The 20,803-nt window shown below is 46.6% G+C and overlaps 1 protein-coding gene across 1 annotated transcript in view; it reads left to right on the top strand.

Moving 5' to 3' along the window:
* The window catches only part of FBRSL1 (fibrosin like 1), a 523,964-nt gene that overhangs the window by 395,091 nt on the left and 108,070 nt on the right, over nucleotides 1-20,803 (top strand). Inside the window, exon 6 of the mRNA XM_081338816.1 lies at nucleotides 16,582-16,635. Within this exon, the coding sequence (XP_081194942.1) occupies nucleotides 16,582-16,635 (54 nt within the window). The remainder of the gene's footprint in view (nucleotides 1-16,581; nucleotides 16,636-20,803) is intronic.

Here is a 20,803-nt window from a genome sequence, read left to right on the forward strand (position 1 = left end):
GGGACCTTAGAGGGTGGCAACACACACACACACACACACACAAAACAACCTCTCCTGCCCCAGTGGGACCTTAGAGGGTGGCAACACACACACACACACACACACACACACACACACACACACACAACAACCTCTCCTGCCCCAGTGGGACCTTAGAGGGTGGCAACACACACACACACACACACACACACACAACAACCTCTCCTGCCCCAGTGGGACCTTAGAGGGTGGCAACACACACACACACACACACACACACACACACACAAAACAACCTCTCCTGCCCCAGTGGGACCTTAGAGGGTGGCAACACACACACACACACACACACACACAAAACAACCTCTCCTGCCCCAGTGGGACCTTAGAGGGTGGCAACACACACACACACACACACACACACACACACACACACACAAAACAACCTCTCCTGCCCCAGTGGGACCTTAGAGGGTGGCAACACACACACACACACACACACACACACAAAACAACCTCTCCTGCCCCAGTGGGACCTTAGAGGGTGGCAACACACACACACACACACACACACACACACACAACCTCTCCTGCCCCAGTGGGACCTTAGAGGGTGGCAAAACACACACACACACAAAACAACCTCTCCTGCCCCAGTGGGACCTTAGCGAAGGCAGCCCTTGAGCTGTGTGTGGGGGGTTGCCTTCCTGGTTCCACCTCCCCTCCTTGCGACCACGACGGCAAGTGAGCAGCCCCCTCCCCGTCCTCAGCTCCCCCCTCCCCAGCACCAGGTTGCAGAACGCTTCTCTCCCTTCCCAGCGGGGGGGGGGAAACAAAGCCGCAGGTGGGGGTTGAAAGGGGGTTGAAAGGGAGAGGGGGGGGCGGGCTGGCTCCCGGGGGCCCGGCGCCTGTCTTCTTCCCCCACCGCCCACCCCCACCCCCACTGGAGACGGAGAGATCGGCTTCTCTTGGCTGGATTAGTCGCGCCTAGTCTCACCTCTCTCTCCCCCCCCTTTATTTTTTTTTATTTCTCCCCACCTCTCCCCCCCCCCAACCCACCCCGCTCGCTTTCTCCCTCTCGCTCGCTCAGCTACACACAGTTCAGTCGGAGCGGCTTTGCTTGAAGAAGGCATTATTAGCAGGAGCGGAGGGGGGGGTCGCGGAAAGAGGGGGAAAAAGGGGGGGGACGGAGCCCGGATCGCGCTTGGGCGTGTTGCATCTTCCTTGCGGGGGGGGTGAGAAGAGGGGGGGAGCAGAGGAGAAGCAGCCAAAAGCCAGCTCAGACGGCGACTTCACCCCGCAGGCTCGGGGCTTCCATCGGCTGGCCCCCTCCTCTTCCTTCCTTCCTTTTTCCTTCTTTTTTCCTTCCTTCCTTCCTTTCTTTTTTTCCTTCCTTCCTTCCTTTTTCCTTCTTTTTTCCTTTCTCTTTTCCTTCCTTTTTTCCTTCCTTTTTTCCATCCTTCCTTCCTTCCTCCTTTTTCTTTTTTTCCTCTCCTTTCTTTCTCCCATGGTTGGGAATCATGGCTTCCAGGACTTGAACAAAAGACCAGCGCGGCAGGAAGGCGAGCCGAGCCGAGGGCCGGCGCTGGAGGAGCAGCAGCGGCGGCGGCGGCGGGGCCAGGGCGCGCGCTCCCCGGGCTCGGAGGGTGCCGCCGCCGCCGCCGCCGCTGCTGCCGCCCCTGCCTCCTCCTCCTCCTCCTCCTCCTCTCCTCCCCCTCCCCTCCCCCTCCTCCTCTCCCTCTCCTCCTCCTCCTCCTCCTAGTCCTCGCCCGCCTGCTCTCCGCCGCGGACGCCCCCAGCCGCTCCTCCCGCCAGGCGGCCCCGGCGATGCGGAGCCCGCAGCCCGGCTCCGGCAAAGAGGGGTGCCCGGGGGGGCCAGCTCAGGCAGGCTAGCAAGGGAAGGGCCAGCGTGGAAGCCCGAAGAGAGGCGGAGGAGGAGAAGGAGGAGGAGACCCCCCACCCCCCACCCCCAGTCCGGGGAAGGAAACTTTACTCCGGCTCGGGAAGGACCACCGTCCGGAGGAAGGTCTCTCTCTCTCTGTCCGCACCCGCGCTCGGAATTCATCGGCCGGCTTTGCGAGCGCGCAAAGAGCGGCCCGGGGGCGGCCGCGCGGCTCGCTCTCCCGCCCTTGGCGAGCCTCCAGGGCGGCTGGAAAGGGCGGCGGAGCCCGGAGAGACCCAGCAGCTGCCCTCCCCCGCCGCCCCCGCCGCCACCACCGCTTGGCTCCGGGACTGGCGGCTTCCCGGCGGCCGGCAACCCCCGTCGGATGTTTTCTCTGCGCCTCTGGCCCCGGCGAGCTTGGAGGGGGGGGGCGGGCAGGCACGGGGGGGGGGGGCCCTGCCCCGCTTTGTGGATTATCGCTTCTCTGCTGCCTCTGCCGCTGCTGAGTCGGCCGCTTCCCGAGGGGACCGCCGCACGTCTGGACGACGCCTGGAAGAAAGGCCGGGTGCTCGGACAGCCCCCGGGTAAGTCACGGGGAGGGTGGGTGGGGGGAGGAGGAAGAAGAAGAAGAAGAAGGCGCGTTCACACGTGCCGAGCCGCGACGCGTGTCGGTTGTCTCCGCAAGGAACCGAGCGTGGGCCGGGAGGAGCAGTGCCTTAACGAGGGGGGGATTGGGGGGTGGGAGGTTGAAGGGGGGGTGGGAGGTTGAAGGGGGGGGTCGGAAAGCAGGCGGTTTTCGAAAGCCCGGCGAGCGCTGGGGATGATGGACGTGGGGGGTCGGGCGAGAACCCTCGCGCCGCCTTTGAATGCCAGAAAGAAGCGAGCTGGGTTCCTGTACCCCCCCAGTTCTCGGCCTTCCGACGTTCCCTCGTAGTTTCTCCCAGCCCCGACTCTCCCCATCTCCCTCCCTCCCTGCACCCCCCCCCCCAAATCGCTTTGGCCCTGCTGAAGCAGCTTCGGAGTCGATCCGCGCAACCGTTTGAACGCGTTTCTTGTTGTTTTGTGTTTTATTTATTTATTTATTTATTTATTGGGGGGCTGGGGGTGGGGGGGGTGGGAGCAGAGAAAGAGGAATGAATCAAAGAAGGATTAATTAACCCTTAACCCGATGGCACAAGTCGCGAAAACGAACGACTCCCACGGCGGGGCGGCGGGCAGCTCCTTCGCTGTCTTCGCATTCTTCCAGAATCCGATCCAAAATTGTTTTCTCTCCCCCCCCCACCCCGTCCTGCCTCCTTTCTCCTCCTTCTCCCCGAGGAGAGGAAATATTAATGGCGAGAGAGAGAGAGAGAGAGAGAGAGAGAGAGAGCTATATTTTCCTAGAGGTGGGGGCTTGCCAAGAACTGACACCCGTGCAAACCCACCAAAGGAGGTGATTGGCAGAACTGCCTGATGATGGCTTTTTTTGGCCAGCCAGATTTAATTCCTTGAAATAAGGTTTCCTTGGAAGCTAGCCCGGCCTTTTTTTTTTTTAATTTCTCTTGCCATTCAACTTCCCAGAAAGTTTTCTTGGAAAGGGGATTTTTTATTTTTTTTATTTTTTGCAATTTGAAGCCCATCAGATTTGTTGACTTTCTAGGAAGAGGTGTGGGGGGGGGCAGGCACTCCGCAGGACTTACAAATGTGGGTAGCCAGGAATGGAACAAGCAAAAAAAAAACAAAAAACCCACGTTTGGGTGCACGCCTTTCTGTGCGCATATGTGACCCGCTGCCAAAAATATGAAATGGATTGGGAGTCCAGCTCAGCCACATTTGGAGGATCATAAAGATTAAGCTGGTTTCAGTAATAAGCGTGGCACGAAGTTGTGTAGAAATTTAAGGAACTGAAACTAGAGATCCCTTGGAAAAACAGGCATACTTTTTTTTTTTTTTTGCATGTGGTTTCTGACTCCTGGCTGGTGCTTGCAATTGTTGGGAAAGGACCGGGGAAAATCCGTGTTCAGCTATCAGAATTTTTTTATTTTTTGCTCTTAAAGCAGGAGAGAACAAGAATTGGAGAGTTGCATAGGATCCTTGCCAGAGTGTAACTTTGCCCTGATAGCTACAGAAATAAACTTAGATAAACAAACTGAGATAAATGGAAGACATGGGAAGCAAAGAAGCAACAAGGAAGCAGTTGTTTTTAACACCTCTGCTTCAGGGAACTGCCTTTCACTTCTTTTATCTATAGCAGGGGTGTCAAACTCAATTTCATGGAGGGCCGCATCAGCATTGCGGTTGCCCTCAAGGGGCCGGGTGGGTGTGGCCTGGGTGGGCGTGGCCTACTGGGTGGGCATGGCTAGAGTGCGTATGGCCTACTGGGTGGGCGTGGCCTACTGGGTGGGCGTGGCTAGAGTGCGTATGGCCTACTGGGTGGGCGTGGCCAGCTCTACATCGTTCTCATCAAGGGTGCCTATGGGGGCCTGGGCAGGAGTGGGACAGATCTGAGGGTCTCTGGCAGAAGGAGGGTCTCTGGGCCAGGGCCAAGGCAGTGGGGGCCATTCCCTCACTCTTTCCAGGATGGCTTCGCGGGCCACATGAAACCACTTCGCGGGCCGGATCCGGCCCCCGGGCCTTGTGTTTGACATGTCTGATCTATAGCTTTGGTTAGCTGGGCTTCTGATTTTATTTTATTTTTAATTTAATTGAGCAGAAACAACATTGTATTGGAGTTCTGGGTGGATAAGAGTTGTATTCTTCCAAGTTCAAAGAGGTTTTTAGATCAGCCTGAAATTGAAACATAATATTTTGACTGAGTTCTCTTAAGCTGAAGCAGCTGGAACCTCTTTTACTTTCTGGGTTTAGTTTTATTTGTCATTTTCGCCCTCTTGGGTGGGGTTTTAATTCAGGGAAAAGAAGGATAGAGGAAGAAAAAAAAAAAACACCACCGTTAGCCTCAACCTAATTGTTTAAAAATGGTCTTTAGAGAATAGTCCAGTGTGTAACTGTGTTGTTGTTTGGCCTGGGCAAAGATGGTCAGAAACCTTCCAAAGTTTTGCAGGCTGCGTTTGTAATAAATAGAGAAAACCTCCAGGCTCTGTTAAGAAGGGTGTCATCTATTTGGTTCTTCTGACAGCAAGATTTTGAACCATTGGACCTCCAAAAGGGCAAAATTTATGACATTTTGCTTTGCGTTCCATGCAAAATAAGACTGGAAAGAAAATGGTAAGATTTTAGAAGAGTGTTTCAAAGTTGAAATCTCTCCTTGCCAAATGAAACAAGTAAAGAAGTAAGCAAGCCAGAGATTTTAAATATATGCTTCATTATGTGTGTGTGTGTAATAATCTAAGAAAGGAGAAACATACAAAGGATCATCATACCTGGTCAATAAAGAATATTGTATTGCATTATATTAAAGGGGGGAAAAAGAGAGAGTTTGCTTCCAGGACCTTCTTTAAAATTGCAAAGCTTTTACAAATCCTTTTCAAAACAGGGCAGTAGATTTTATTATCTGTTCTTACTAGAAAGTAGACCTCAAGCTAAGGATCTTTCTCAGCGGCAGAACTTCCCTGCCTCTTCTCATGTCTAAAGAGTTAAATCTCTGCTCAGAGTTTTACTCCGCCGGTTTATGTTTATGCATTAAATCCGGATTTTCTCTGCATATGTACACTCTAAGGCAAAGGGGGTTAACTGCTTACAAATGTTAAAACTCTGCTGCTCCCCACCACCTCCTGGTGTCGGGTTTTTTTTTTCTTCCAAGCAACCAGCATAAAAATCCTGGACCTGTTTTATTAACTTCCTGTGAAGAAACAGGCATTTTAAACTTTACTGCTATGAATTTCCCATTTAGGTAAATAGTACAATCCCATTCAGTTTTAGAATAAAGATAAGTTTGTAGGTGCTAAGGGCCTTGGGAAGTTGGGAAAAGATGTTTTTCCGTCTTCGTTTAAATCCAGAGTTTTGTCAATGCGCTCAGAGGTGTTTCCTGTCCAAAAAACCCCCAAAACAAAACAATCTTTTTTTTTTATTATGGTCGTAGATCAGGAAAGATAGACATTGTGAATTTGCTCGCTTTCAAGAAAACACCAGGAAAGAGAATCTATTTTGCAATTCTCTGGGCTCCAAAAAGGAGTTTTGATTTAATAGTAAGCAAGTTTGCATGCATATATATATATATATATATATATATATATATATATATATATATATATATATATATATATATATATATATATATATATATATATATATATATATATATATATATATATGTAAATTACTAACAAAGAATTAAGGGAGACTGAAATGCATTTCTAACTTATTAGTTTTCATCAGTCAGCCATACCCTTCTGAGATTCGAATATATATATATTCGAATATATATATAAAGGACAGAAAATCAGGGCTCTCGTTCACAACAATAGCACCTCGATTGAACGTGGGATTGATTTATATTAAAATGTGATGAAGGAGAGGTTGCCAGAAGATTCTTGATTGGTATCTGAGCCCTGCTAAGAAATAAATTATTCTCAGCTTTTGCCCATCCTTGAAGGTAATGAAAGATGTTGGGACTCTGGAAAGCGTGCAGAGAAGAGCAACAAAGATGATCAGGGGACTGGAGGCTAAAACCTATAAGGAACGGTTGTTGGAATTGGGGATGTCTAGCTTAATGAAGAGAAGGACGAGGGGGGACATGATAGCAGCCTTCCAATATTTGGGAGGCTGCTGCAAAGACAAGGAGGTCAAACTATTTTCCAAAGCACCAGAAGGCAAGACAAAAAAAACTAACAAAGGGAGAGAAGCAACCTAGAACTAAGGAGAAATGTCCTGACAGTGAGAGCAATTAAACAATGGAATAATATGCCTTCAGATGTTTTGGGTGCTCCGTCATGGAAGGCTTTCAAAAAGAGACTGGACAACCATTTGTCTGAAATGATCTAGGATCTCCTACTCAAGCAGGGGGTTGGACTAGAAGACCTCCAAAGTCCCTTCCGACTCTATTAATTCTCTGTTCCTTGGTATCCCTTTGAGATAAAGGTGGGGGTCTCCTTGCCATTGTCAAATTGGCTGTTCCAGCTTTGTTCTTTCGTTCTCAGTCTCTCTAAGCCCCTCAGAAGAAATTGGCCATCAGTTTCTTTGCATAATGGAGATTGTTATCTTCTCCTCTGACTTCCAACTCATTAGCCATAGATTGCTTCTCACCAATCCTTTGCAGGAGATCCTGTGTTTTTGTGTTCTGTCTTCACATGCTGGGCAGGTGGAATAAATACCACAGAAAGGGTGTGATTCCTTTTTTCCCAAGCCAGAAGTGAAGTGCAAGGAGTGTGTGGCCAAGATCCAACTTTTGCGGATGGGTTTGAGAGCAGGAGAACCTGTGAAAGGCACCAACGGTGCTTTGTTCCTGTTAGGATTGGTGGTCCTTCAGATCAGTCTTCTCCTATTATTCTGGTAGTTGGAGACTTCCTACTGTGGAGTCCTTGGTGCTCTTTAAGCTGGGTGGTTTTCTTGCAGACGTTTCATGACCCAACTAGGTGACATCATCAGTGCTAGGAAGCAGTGGGGTTATGTATTTGTAAGTGGCTTTCCCTGTCAGTGTTGGTGGGAGTGTGTTTAGTTGGCTACTTGATTAGGCTGTTGTTTACTGAGTTGGTAGTTCCTCAGTTGGGATATTGTATTGGGGTATAAACATTCCCTTCTACCACGGATGATGTTACCTAGTCTGGTAATGAAACATCTGCAAGAAAACCACCAGGCTCAGAGAGCACCAAGGACTTAATCACCACCATCTCCTCCTCCTCCTCCTCCTCCTCCTCCTCCTCCATTCTACCATGGATGATGTTACCTAGTCTGGTAATGAAATATCTGCAAGAAAACCACCAGGCTCAGAGAGCACCAAGGACTTAATCACCACCTCCTCCTCCTCCTCCTCCTCCATTCTAGCACTGATGATGTATCTGCAAGAAAACAACCAATCTCAGAGAGCGCCAAGGACTTAACCATCGTCCTCCTCCTCCTCTTCCTCCATTCTAGCACTGATGATGTTACCTAGTCTGGTAGTGAAACATCTGCAAGCAAACAACCAATCTCAGAGAGCGCCAAGGACTTAACCCTCCTCCTCCTCCTCCTCCTCCATTGTAGCACTGATGATGTTACCTAGTTGGGTCATGAAACGTTTGCATGGAAAGCAAGAAGCTCATGGAGCACCAAGGACCCCATAATTATCCTCCTCCCCCTCCCCTTTTTCCTCCTCCATTCAACAGACCCAACTCCCTTCTGTCACTGATGATGTTACCAGGTTGGGTCGTGTAACATCTGCATGGAAACACACACACACCCCGCCCCCAGGCCCAGTGAGGACCAAGGAGGCCACAGTTCAACCCTGAGCTTCTCTTCTGTCAGACTTTCTAGTGTTGGAGACATGGCCATTTCTAAGCTCTTACGACTGCAACTATGAATGATTGAACAAAAGATACAGTCTGTTGACTCATTCATCCCTGAACGACAGGCTCCCCACCCCAAAAGGCCACCCAGCGTGACTTTTCCTCATGCCATTATGGCGCAAGTGAAGTTTAACAGCCACCGAAGCCAGAGATAAGCCACAGATGCTGGTTATCAAAAGCCTTGTGAACTCTCTCTTTTCACGCTCTCCCGGTTTAAAAGAATCCTACTAAACCACCAGATTAGTTGCCTGCCTGCAGAGGGGGGGGGGGGAAACCCGCTTACCACTTTCAATCTTTATATGCCCATCATATTGTTGATTGAAAACGAAAAGACGCCGGGCCTGTTTTTTCTTCTTCTCCCTTCTGGATTTTTTTTTTAACGCTTCAGTGAAAACCTGTCAGTCAGGTATCAGTCAGATCTGGCCAAAGCAGCTTCCAAGCTTGAACAGTTTGCAGAAATTTTAATGAGAAACGCAGGCCTTAGAAAAGCGGAAAGGGAGAGAAGATTCTTGGGGGAAATATATATATATATATATATATATATCGGCTTTACAGGAAGTAGCTGTGTTTTGAAAGGCTTTTTTGAAACGTCGAAGGTATTGGGACCGGGAAGAATGCAGAACAGTAAGAAACGTTGCCTTGAGTTACAGCAGTTCTCTCTGTGTGTGTTTGTTTGTGTCTGTGTTTGTGTTGGCCAAAGACTTGGCTGGTGCCTTGGCAAGATTATGGTCTGCTTTGTATTTCCTCAAAATTCTCCCAAGATGGCAGAACGACCAAGCTGTTAATTCTGGGTGACAGTCATAATACCAGGGCTATAAAACGTTAAAAGCTTATTCTACCTACCATCTCAGCTTTCCTGTCCTTGTTTCATTTTACCAACTCCAGCTAGAGCAAATTTATTTATGTGTGTGTGTGTGTGTGTGTGTATGTATATATGTATATGTATATGTATATATATATATATATATGTATATATATATATATATATATATATATGTATATATATATATATGTATATATATATATATGTATATATATGTGTATATATATATATATATATATGTGTGTGTGTGTGTGTGTATATATGTGTATATATATATATATATATATATATATATATATGGGGACGCGGTGGCTCAGTGGGTTAGGACGCTGAACTTGTCGATCGGAAGGTCGGCAGTTTGGCGGGTCGAATCCCGAGTGCCGCGTAGCAGAGTGAGCGCCTGTTACTCGTCCCAGCTTCTGCCCACCTAGCAGTTCGAAAGCACGTAAAAATGCAAGTAGAAAAATAGGGACCACTCCGGTGGGAAGGTAACAGCGTTCCGTGCGCCTTTGGCGTCTAGTCATGCCGGCCACATGACCACGGAGACGTCCTCGGACAAGCGCTGGCTCTTCGGCTATGAAACGGAGATGAGCACCGGCCCCTAGAGTCGGAAACGACTAGCACGCATGTGCGGGGGAACCTTTACCTTTACCTATATATATATATATATATATATATATATATATATATATATATATGTCAAATGCTTGTTAACTATTTAGATTACCTTGCTAGGCCCCAAACATGGGACAAATCTTTATTTCCTGTTTCAGCCTATCTTGAAGGCCATCGAACAGGCAGTAGTCACACCGGTGACAGCTCATATATTTTGTGTAAATTGCTAACAAAGAATTAAGGGAGACTGATATGCATTTCAAACTTATTAGTTTTCATCAGTCAGCCATACCCTTCTGAGATTCGAACCTGGGCTGATTGCACATTAGGCAGTTGATTTTACCTCTAGGCCACAGGATCTCTCTCACTTTGTTAGCTTGAGAAATGCATATCAGTCTCCCTTAATTCTTTGTTAGCAATTTACACAAAATATATGAGCTGTCACCGGTGTGACTACTGCCTGTTCGATGGCCTTCAAGATAGGCTGAAACAGGAAATAAAGATTTGTCCCATGTTTGGGGCCTAGCAAGGTAATCTAAATAGTTAACAAGCATTTGACACATATCTCCCCTTGCTTCTCAAGCTAACAAAGCGAGAGAGATCCTGTGGCCTAGAGGTAAAATCAACTGCCTAATGTGCAATCAGCCCAGGTTCGAATCTCAGAAGGGTATGGCTGACTGATGAAAACACAACATATATATATATATATATATGCAAGAAAACTCAGCCTGTTTTTATTATCCCTTGTAGGTCCAACACTTCTTTAAATATATAATATATATATTGAAATATTTGCATTTAATCTTCAAGTTTCTGGGGTTTGCTTCTGCTGTATGGTGGATTGATTTAAATCGCCTCCCCAGAGCATTTTAAAAAATATTTTATTTGTTCATTCATATTTCCCCGGTGATTGGCCCAAAGTCACCCAGCTGGCTTTCATGTCTAGGGCAGGACTAGAATTCCCAGTCACCTGGTGATTGGCCCAAAGTCACCCAGCTGGCTTTTCATGTCTAGGGCGAGACTAGAATTCCCAGTCGCCTGGAGATTGGTCCAAAGTCACCCAGCTGGCTTTTTTATGCCTACCATAGAATGGAACTAGAACTCCCAGTCTCCATGAGTCCAAAGTCACCAAGCAGCTTTCATGACTAAGCAGGGACTAGAATTCACCATCTCCCACTTTCTAGCCTGGTGCCTTAGCCACTAGAGTCTAGACCAAACTGGCATTCTTATTCCACTTCTAATCTGTGGAGACTCAAGATGAAGAAATACATGGCATAGGGACAGTATAATGTTTGTCTGATGTGCGCACGCACACACACACACACACACACACACACACACACACGTGTGCTGGACGACATTCCCTATCTCCCCCAGACTATGCTGGGAAGGAAGCATATTCAAAGTTCCCAATATTTGCATTAAGGAGGAGGCATAATAAGACAGAAATGTTGTCCCATCTTTATATCTGTTAATCCGCTGTTGAGTCTAGGGTTATTACAATACAGCAGTTGTGGCTCGACAGCCCTGCTTCAAAGATTTAAAGCCAGCCAGTCACAGGAAGAAAAAGCTGTAACTTCCTTGGGCAAATAAAAGAGGGGGGGGGACACTTTCATTCAACTGGGTTTTTTTTAGAAGGATCAATAATCCTTGTTGACAGAACAGAAATGAGGGCTGGAAAGATCCGTCTGTTGTTGTTTTAATGGGAACTTATTTTTTTTTAAAAAGCCAGCGTTGGTGGTGATTCCAAAGTAGCAGACTGACCCCTGCTGGGGCTCGTGGCACGGTTAAGCTTCCATCCATTCCAACTTTTCTTTAGAGGTGTGGAAATCTGGCTTGGGCCCCGGCACCAATTTGCTTTCCCAGCCACCTTTGAAAGGCAAAGAAGAGAAGAAATAGATTCATTGGTATGCCATCTTGTGGCTTCTAAAAGAACAGGGGCATTATTATTGGTATCGTGGTTTGTCGCACAGCCAGATGTTCGGATTGGATTTGGCATTTTTGGTCCACCTCTCGCGTTCTTCCCAAGGACCGGGGATAGGCAGATGTTGTGGTTGCTTGGTGGGGTTAAAGGTGTCTCCCGCAGGATGTAAGCCGTTCGTTCCAAGAAGAGCTGCCTTTTGCAATTGACCGATGGGGATGTTGTCAGTGCCAGTGTTATGATTCGTCACACAGTCGTCCAGATGTTCGGACTGGATCTGGCATTTTGGTCCACCTCTCAAGTCCTTCCCAAGGACCTGGAAAAGGCAGATGTGGATCTTTGATGGTGTTAGAGATATCATTGCAGGATGTCATTGTTCCAAGCAAAGCTGCCTTTTGCAATTGACGGATAGGGATGGGATGGGATGGGATGGGATGGGATGGGATAGGATAGGATAGGATAGGATAGGATAGGATAGGATAGGATAGGATAGGATAGGATAGGATAGGATAGTTGGGATTGCACCCATATATACCTATACACTATTGGTACTATCTTTTGCTTTCTTTTGCCATAGTCGTTCTGCTTCTTTCTGCAGGTCTTTTACTATAACATACACAACAATGTGAAATTGCTGCTAGCAGTCGTTTAGCTGGTGTTGGCCTTCATTCACATGGCCTTCTGGCCAAAAGCTAGGATGTCATAATTTATTGCTGTGGTATACATGTGGGTCCAAGTAATGTGGGCTTTTGCAACTGACAGATAGACATTTTTTTGTCATTGCGTAGATTTTCTAAGTGTTGTCCAAGACTTTTTGGTATGGCACTCAGTGTGCTGATAACCACCAGGACCACCACAACTGGCTTGTGCCCTAATCTTTCAGTTTTAATTTTCAGATCTTGATACAGTGATCTTGTCCAATTCTTTGTCTTCTATTCTATTGTCCCTGGCATTTCTATTCCTCTCCTCCTCCTCCTCCTCCTCCTCCTCCTCCTCCTCCTCCTCCTCCTCCTCCTCCTGCTGGCCTGGGTAGCCTTGAAAATTGTATTCATTTATTCCCCGCAAGTGCCGAAAACTCTGAGTGATTTACAGCATGCAGCAAAACAATTAAGAATATAGCTCTTCTCCTGTTGTGACCCTGCCCCCGTCTAGGCAGTGTTAATTATTATAATTTCTCTTCCTCCTTCATTATGTGATGACTTGATGTTAACCAGAAGTGAGATGCACAGGAAAGCTGGAAGCTAAGAGACACTTGGCAAAAGGGTGATGGAAATGGTTTTATAAAAGAAATCCGGAAACAATGAGCATTCCAGGGCAAAAATAGTCTGTACATCATGAAGTTGCTTCCAAAGGCATCAAAAGCATTCCCACACCGGTAATCCTCGACTTGCAACAATTCACTTAGTGACGGTTCAAAGTTACAGTGGCTGCGGCCAGAAAGGTTGTAAAACGGGGCAAAATTCGCTCAATCAATGTTTCGCTTAGCCACAGAAATGTTGGGCTCCAATTGTGGACTGCCTGTCTGTTCTAATGCAGTTTGTGACTTCAAGCCATAACGGTTTAATTCACGAAACAGGGTTTGAGCATCCAGCCATTTCTCTCCCCTGTTTCCCCCGTATCCTTCCTCTCTCTTAGTAACGTAACGTTTGTGCTGCCCTTTTAAGACAACTCCAGGCTCCTTCCCTTCAAATGAAGGAGAGAAAAAGTCGAAAGCCAATAGCTTTCTTTTTTTAGGCCGCGTTCGGCTTTAAACCCCTTCTCTCCTATGCCAAACACTGCAGAAAAATAACTTTTAAAAAAATCCCTAAAAAAGTCAAGAGTATGCTCAGACTGGGGATTTCCGGAGAAGTCAACCCTTGGCTGCCTTCCCATCGTTTTTCAAAATTAATTCCCTCCTCAGTTCAGGTAGGTTTAAAATCCATCCTGGAATCTTAAGACCCGTTGACTAAAAGGAAGGTTATTTGTTAAAATCTGCCCCCCCCTCTCTCTCCCCCCACTTCCTACCCAGTGTGTCTTTTGTGGCGAAGTTGAAATCTACAGTCTGTTGTAGAATGTAATGGGAACCTTGCCTGCAGAAAATGCCATTATTCATCTCATCCCCAGCTCATTTATTTTATCTGCAATAGCAGTGATAAAGTAAGCGGCTTGGCATTGCTGATAAGCAGTGGAAACATCTTAGAGCTATTTGTAAAAAGTTAAAGCAGATCTAAGTACTGAGAGATAGCGGAGAGGAGGGGGGGAAAGAGGGGCCCAGGGTGCCAACAGGGTTTGCTGGCCAGCCCACCCCCCCCCCCAGCTGCGAGTTTAATAAAGATTTTAATGGAGAGGCCTCATTAGGATTAAGCAGACAATCTCTTATCTCAGATTTACACAACAGGGATGAAGGGCCCGGTGTTTTGTTTCTAAACCTCTTTGCGGTGGTGTTTGCTAAATAGCCCGTGGAAAGGAAGGTCCTGTTGGAACTGGGGGGGGGGGGTGTCATGTAGCCAAAGAAATTGACAAAGACATTTGCAAAGCTCCCCCTGGGTTAACTCCTGCAATGTTGTTTGTCTTTGGCTTAAAGCAGGGGTCAGCAACCTGAAACAGTGAAAGAGCCACTCGGAACCGGTTTCCTCACAAAAGGAAAAACTGGGAGCCGCAAAAAATGTGTGCACATGCGCATACATGCACGCATGCGCAGAACAGGGTTAGACTGAAGAGTGGAGCCAAGGCGAGATATGCACCTACCCTGCATATTTGAATTGATTGGTTGAACTTTTTTAGTCCCACTTTTTTTTTTTTTGACTGCACATAGCAGAAGACTGGGAGCCGCAGGAAACGGCTGAAAGAGCCGCATGCGGCTCCGGAGCCGCGGGTTGCAGACCTGTGGCTTAAAGCAACCTAGGTTTGCAGTATTTTATTTTTATTTATTTTAATTCCATTTATATCCCGCCCTTCTCCGAAGACTCAGGGCGGCTTACAAGCTTAGCAGTAGCCTTCATTCTGTGTATATGCCTGCTTATTAGGGCTTTCACACACACCCCAAGTGGCATTATTACAAAGTCAGCTTAATTGCCCCCAACAATCTGGGTCCTCATTTTACCTACCTCCGAAGGATGCAAGGCTGAGTCAACCTTGAGCCTGGTGGGACTCGAACCTGCACTAATTGCAGGCAGCTGGTGTTACTTAAGGAGGCATTAGCCCACTGCTCCACCAAGGCAGTAGGGAAGGGAAAGGGGCCACTGGAAGCGGTTGAATTACCCTTGGCCTTCCTGGCTGGGAATTGTGGCAGTTGTGGTCCTAGGCATCTGGAGGAAGACAACGTTAGAGAAAGAGAAAAGGTCCTGATAATCAGAACAGTTAAACAGTGGAACGGCTTGCCTCCAGAAGTTGTGGATTCTCCATCACCGGTGGTTTTCAAGAAGAGACTGGACAGCCGTTTGTGTGGAAGGGTGCAGGGTCATCCTGCTTGAGCAGGGGGGGGGGTTGGACTAGAAGACCTCCAAGGTCCCTTCCAACTCTGTTATTCTGTATTCTGAATGTCCCTTGACCAGATAAGGATATATTGGGTCTATCCTTCATTCCCCTCCTACTTTGAGTGATTTCTTACGGTTGCCTCTTGTACAGAAGAAGGCAAAGTGATTGGATCAGCTCGCAAGGTTGGTTTTGAGGGCTGTCACTCAGTTGGCAGAGATGATGTTTATCACCCAGCAGGTCCCACGGTTAGTCCCACCACAGCTCCCACGGAGTTGGGAGTAGCCTTTGAAAACCCTGCAGAACAACTGCCAATGGCTACCCAAGTCCCGTAGGCCAGGGGTCCCCAACCTTTGGGGCACCAGGGACCCTGTTGCGTGGAAAGAGGTTTTTCCACGGACCGGAGGGTGCGTGGTTTCACGTGCTGCCTGCATCCCGCGGATGGGGGCTTTGCTTGTTTGTGCGGACCGGTTGCTGGCATGCCGTGGCCCGGTACCAGTCCACGGACCGGGGGTTGGGGACCCCTACCGTAGGCCATACCAAGATGGAGATGGACAGTGGGGGGGGGCGGGTCAGGCTTAGGAAGAGCTTCCTGTTTTCATAAGTCATCTGAGACCTTTTCTGGCCCTGCGTCTAAGTTGGAAGCTCTTCTACGAAACACACACCAATCTATTAAATATTAACATGAACCTATCCTTAAACCCTAACCTCTTTCATCTAATAATGGGTTGGTTTAAACTTCCTGACATTTAGAACAATTAACCAGTGGAACAACCTGCCTCCAGAAGCTCCAACACTAGAAGTTCTTAAGAAAAGATTGGACAGCCATTTGTCTGAAATGGTATAGGGTTTCCTGCCAGACCAGGGGGTTGGACCAGATGACCTCCAAGGTCCCTTCCAACTTTATTATTATTATTATTATTATTATTATTATTATTATTATTATTATTATTATTATTCCAGTTGCTGCAGTCCCAAGTGACAATTGCGACTTACAACCACAAAGGGGAACCAGGGCTTCTCTCATTAGGCATTGCGGTTGTTAAGCTATGTGGCCATCCCCGATTTCCCGCCCTTTTTTGGCCACAATTGTTAAGCAAATGGCTGCCCTCAAGTGAATCCCGCTTTCTCCCCCCCCCCCCCATTGACGTTGCTTGTCTGAAGCAAACTGAGGAGGTCGCAAAGGGCCGTCCCAGGACCCTGAGACACCGCAACCGTCACAATTACACGCAAGTCCCCACAAGCCCTAAATTACAGTCACGCGATCCTAGGGACGCACACTGCGAGTCGCAATTTGCGAGGACTGGCGGGAACTTGTGAACGGCCATTAAAGGAATGCTTTGTAAGTGGACCGCCGGCTGTTCTTTTAAGCCAAAGGGAGGATTGAAAAGAAGTTTTGATTTTATTTTTTTCTCCCCCCACCCACCCACCCACAAATGCTACTATAAAAGTGATTGTGAATGGAACTTTTTGTTTTGTCTGTCTGTAGAATTCAGCGGACCTGGAGCTACCTCATATCAGGAGCGGCTTGGTAGCCAGCAAGGTATGGGATTACTCTCCAATATGGCAGCCAGGAAGCCATTTTTTGTGTTTGGCCTGAGGGCAGGGGGTCTTCAAGCTTGGCCACTTTAAGGCTTGTGGACTTCAACTCCCAGAATTCCTCAGCCAGCCCTGAGGAATTCTGGGAGTTGAAGTCCACAAGCCTTAAAAGTGGCCAAGTTTGAAGACCCCTGGCTTAAGAGTTTCTTTCTGAACTAAATTGCTCTGCTTCTGCCTTCTGTTTTGCTTCTTCTTTCTGTGCGGCCTCTGCAAGTATCCCTCGACTTAGTGACCAAAACGGAGTCCATAATGTCTTTTGCCAAGCAAGACATTTGTTAAGTGAGTTTGGCCCCAGCTTACGGCCACCCTCGTCACAGCTGCGAAGGGGGAAATCATTGCAGCTGTTCAGATAACAAGGCAATCTGGCTTCCCCCATCGGCTTCGCTCGTCGCGACGGTCACAAAAGGGGACGCTGCAACCGTCCTAAATATGAGTCAGTTGCCAAGCATCTGAATTTGGATCACGGGACCACGGGAATGCTGCAGCGTTCCTAAGGGTGGAAAACGGTCGTACTATGGTCACTTTTTTCAGTTCCCTAAATGAACTGTTGTAAGCCGAGGACTGCCTGTATTCTACCTGCCTTAGGTCTTTCCCAATTTGCAAATTGGTGGCCCATCTCGTTTTCCCTTCTTCTGAAGCAGCCCATAAGCCAGCATTTCAGAATCCTGGTTCCCGTGTCTCATAAAAACCCCAGTGAGATCTGCAGCCATTGAGTTGTGTTGGCTTCATCGGATGGTCTGCGTTAAGGTTGAATTCTGTTTGACAGGTATTTGTGGACTAAATGTGTGTGTGTGTGTGTGTGTGTGTGTGTGTGTGTGTTTGTGTCTGGAGATTCTCAAGTCTTCCAGGTCATGGTTGTCCCAAAGTTATTTTTTTTCCCCAAAAGCCAGCTGGACTTCCATTGTTTCTCTTTGAAGACGTTCCACTTCTCATCCAAGAAGCTTCTTCAATTCCGATTGAACGGATTCAGTCAGAACTGAAGGAGCTTCTTGGATGAGAAGTGAAAAGTTTTCGAGGAAAAACCATGAAAGTCCAGCTGGGTTGTTGTTTTTTTTTAAATGCACCTTTAGGAAATGTTTCTGTGTATGTATACATCCATGCACCATATCAAACAGGTGACTGAATTAATTCCACTTCCGGGCACCACCTTACACTAATTCAGCATTTCTCAACCTTAGCAACATTAAGATGTCTGGGCTTCAACTCTCAGAATTTGAAAGAAAAGAAGTTGAAATCCAGATTATCTTAAACTTGCTAAGGTTGAGAAGCATGGATTCCACCCAAATGACTGGAATTTTGCCCAATATTTTTTATTTTTTTTATTTATTTATTTTAATCCCATTTATATCCCGCCCTTCTCCGAAGACTCAGGGCGGATTACAATTTAAGCACAAACCAATGTGCTTAGCAATAGCCTTCATTCTATGTATATGCCTGCTTATTAGGGCTTTCCCCCCCCCAAGCGGCATTATTACAAAGTCAGCTTATTGCCCCCAACAATCTGGGTCCTCATTTTACCTACCTCGGAAGGATGGGAGGCTGAGTCAACCTTGAGCCTGGTGGGACTCGAACCTGCACTAATTGCAGGCAGCTGGTGTTACTTAAGGAGGCATTAGCCCACTGCTCCACCAAGGCTCTATATGCTGAAATCACCACTAAAAAAGGAGCTAAGGTGACCTCCAATCAAGCTTGGTTAGTTGGGTGAAAACATCTGCCAGTTCTTAATCTATAAAGCATCTTCCTACTAAGTTTATTGGCCAAGGTTTGGCCAAGTTTGATCATTGGAACTGTTGAGTAATGTGGTCCAGTTTGGTTGAGTTTTGCTGAACATTAATTACAAGGTTGAGTTCATTGGAATTCTTCCCTAAAGGAGAGAAATTGGAAACTGGCTTGTTGCAACGCCCTTAGTTTTGGTAAGGAAGGTGGGGCAAGTGTGTTTTTTGCTTGTGCTTTTGCAAATTCTCTCCCTTTGTTGTGCAAATGAAAATCCTCCTGCCAACTGCCTTTTCATCTCTTACTCTTCTGCTCTCGTTAAGGAGGAAAATATTATTTAGCTCGCCTTTTCTTTTGGTTGGGCTGTCTGCTTAGCTTCTAGTTGCAAAATGTATCAGAAATGAAGTTTTTTTGTTTTTGGTACTGGAAAGAAACATGTTAAACTAAAAGAGGATTTAAAAAGCAAATGAAACTGCTATAATTTAAGGGAATTTAAGGAGGCCTGTAAAAGATTCCCCAAAAGCACAGATAGAGTCTAAATATACTCATTCAACTAAGTTGGGGCAAAATCACTCTCCTTCCTTCCTTCCTTCCTTCCTTCCTTCCTTCCTTCCTTCCTTCCTTCCTTCCTTCCTTCCTTCCTTCCTTCCTTCCTCCTTATGTATGTGTATGTATGTGTACAAGAGAATTTTGTCAATCTATTGGGAAAAAAAGAGGAGCCCAATCTCTGGAAGCTGAAATTCGATGCTCTTGAGAAACAGGGTTGTTGTTTTTTTTTCTTCCCCCACCCTCCTGTTTTTCTCTTAATTTGATCAAGAAACCTTCACAGATTGTCAACTGGGCATGCTGTGTGCTCACTGGCTGAGACCAGCGAGACCAGAATGTTTCCTGCGGTCAATAATGGGGAGACGGTTGGAAATTTAAATATTTGTTGTTCGTATGTTCAATGAGAATGTGCGCATCAGAGACAAATTCCTCGTCTTCCATTCCATATATTCTGTTCTGTTCCCTTCCATTCCATATAAAGATTCTATTCCATTCCATTCCACTCCACTCCACTCCACATAAAGAATTCTATTCTATTCTATTCTATTCTATTCTATTCCATTCCATTCCATTCCATTCCATTCCATTCCATTCCACTCCACTCCACATAAAGATTTCTATTCTACTCCATTCCACTCCACTCCATTCCACATAAAGAATTCTATTCTATTCTATTGTATTCTATTCCATTTCATTCCACTCCACTCCATTCCACATAAAGACTTCTATTCTACTCCATTCCACTCCACTCCACTCCATTCCACATAAAGAATTCTATTCTGTTCTATTCTATTCTATTCTATTCTATTCTATTCTATTCTATTCTATTCTATTCTATTCTATTCTATTCCATTCCATTCCACTCCACTCCACTCCACTCCACTCCACTCCATTCCACACAAAAAATTCTATTCTATTCTATTCTATTCTATTCTATTCTATTCTATTCTATTCTATTCTATTCTATTCTATTCTATTCTATTCTATTCTATTCTATTCTATTCTATTCTATTCTATTCTATTCTATTCTATTCTATTCCATTCCATTCCATTCCATTCCATTCCATTCCATTCCATTCCATTCCATGTAGAAAGGGGAAGCTAGTGAGGTGTGTGTACAACACAACTGGCCTGTGCTGGCGAATGCATCCCCTGATGCAAGGACCAAGGTGCATCTGCCATCCGAGAAGGCAGCTTTCCTTATTGCTCATCCGTTGCAAGAAAATTAACCTCTGGAGCAGTCGGGGATGGATATAAGACAATGAGATCTTTTGTTCAGCTTTGCTTGACAATAACAGAGGAGGGGCCACTGCCCCAGTTGACAAGCACTCTACTTCTTCGCTTCCAGACACACGTTCCAGGTCAACAACAGGGCCAAAACCTGACAGTGTTAACTGATGACTTTAACGAGGCTGGGATAATTATTTCCTTTTATCTTCTTCTTGTACTTCAATGATAAAATCGAATCCTGGACAGGACAGTTCCTTTGCCCTGTTTATTAATGTAACCTTCCCTATTATTTGAATTTCTTGACGATTATGGGGTTGCACAGGCTTGGGGCCGAGAGCTGGAGCTGTCATAATTAGCACACACTCACAACCACCACCCCACATGCATACAAGCAAACCCCACCCAAACACACACAACACACACACAAACTAGGATGGGGAATATATATTTTCCTTTGGGAAAATTCAAATCAGATAGTCCTCGGCTTACCATCATTCCTTTAGCAGCCGTTCCAAGTTACTACAGCCCTGAAAATAGTGGCCTACATCCAATGCTCACACTTAACAACCGTCACAGCTACCCCAGGGTCACGCGATCACAATTCAAGGCGCGCTTGGCAGCCA

This window comes from Vipera berus, assembly GCF_964194415.1.
Source record: "Vipera berus genome assembly, chromosome: 14".
Classification (NCBI taxonomy): Eukaryota; Metazoa; Chordata; class Lepidosauria; order Squamata; family Viperidae; genus Vipera; species Vipera berus.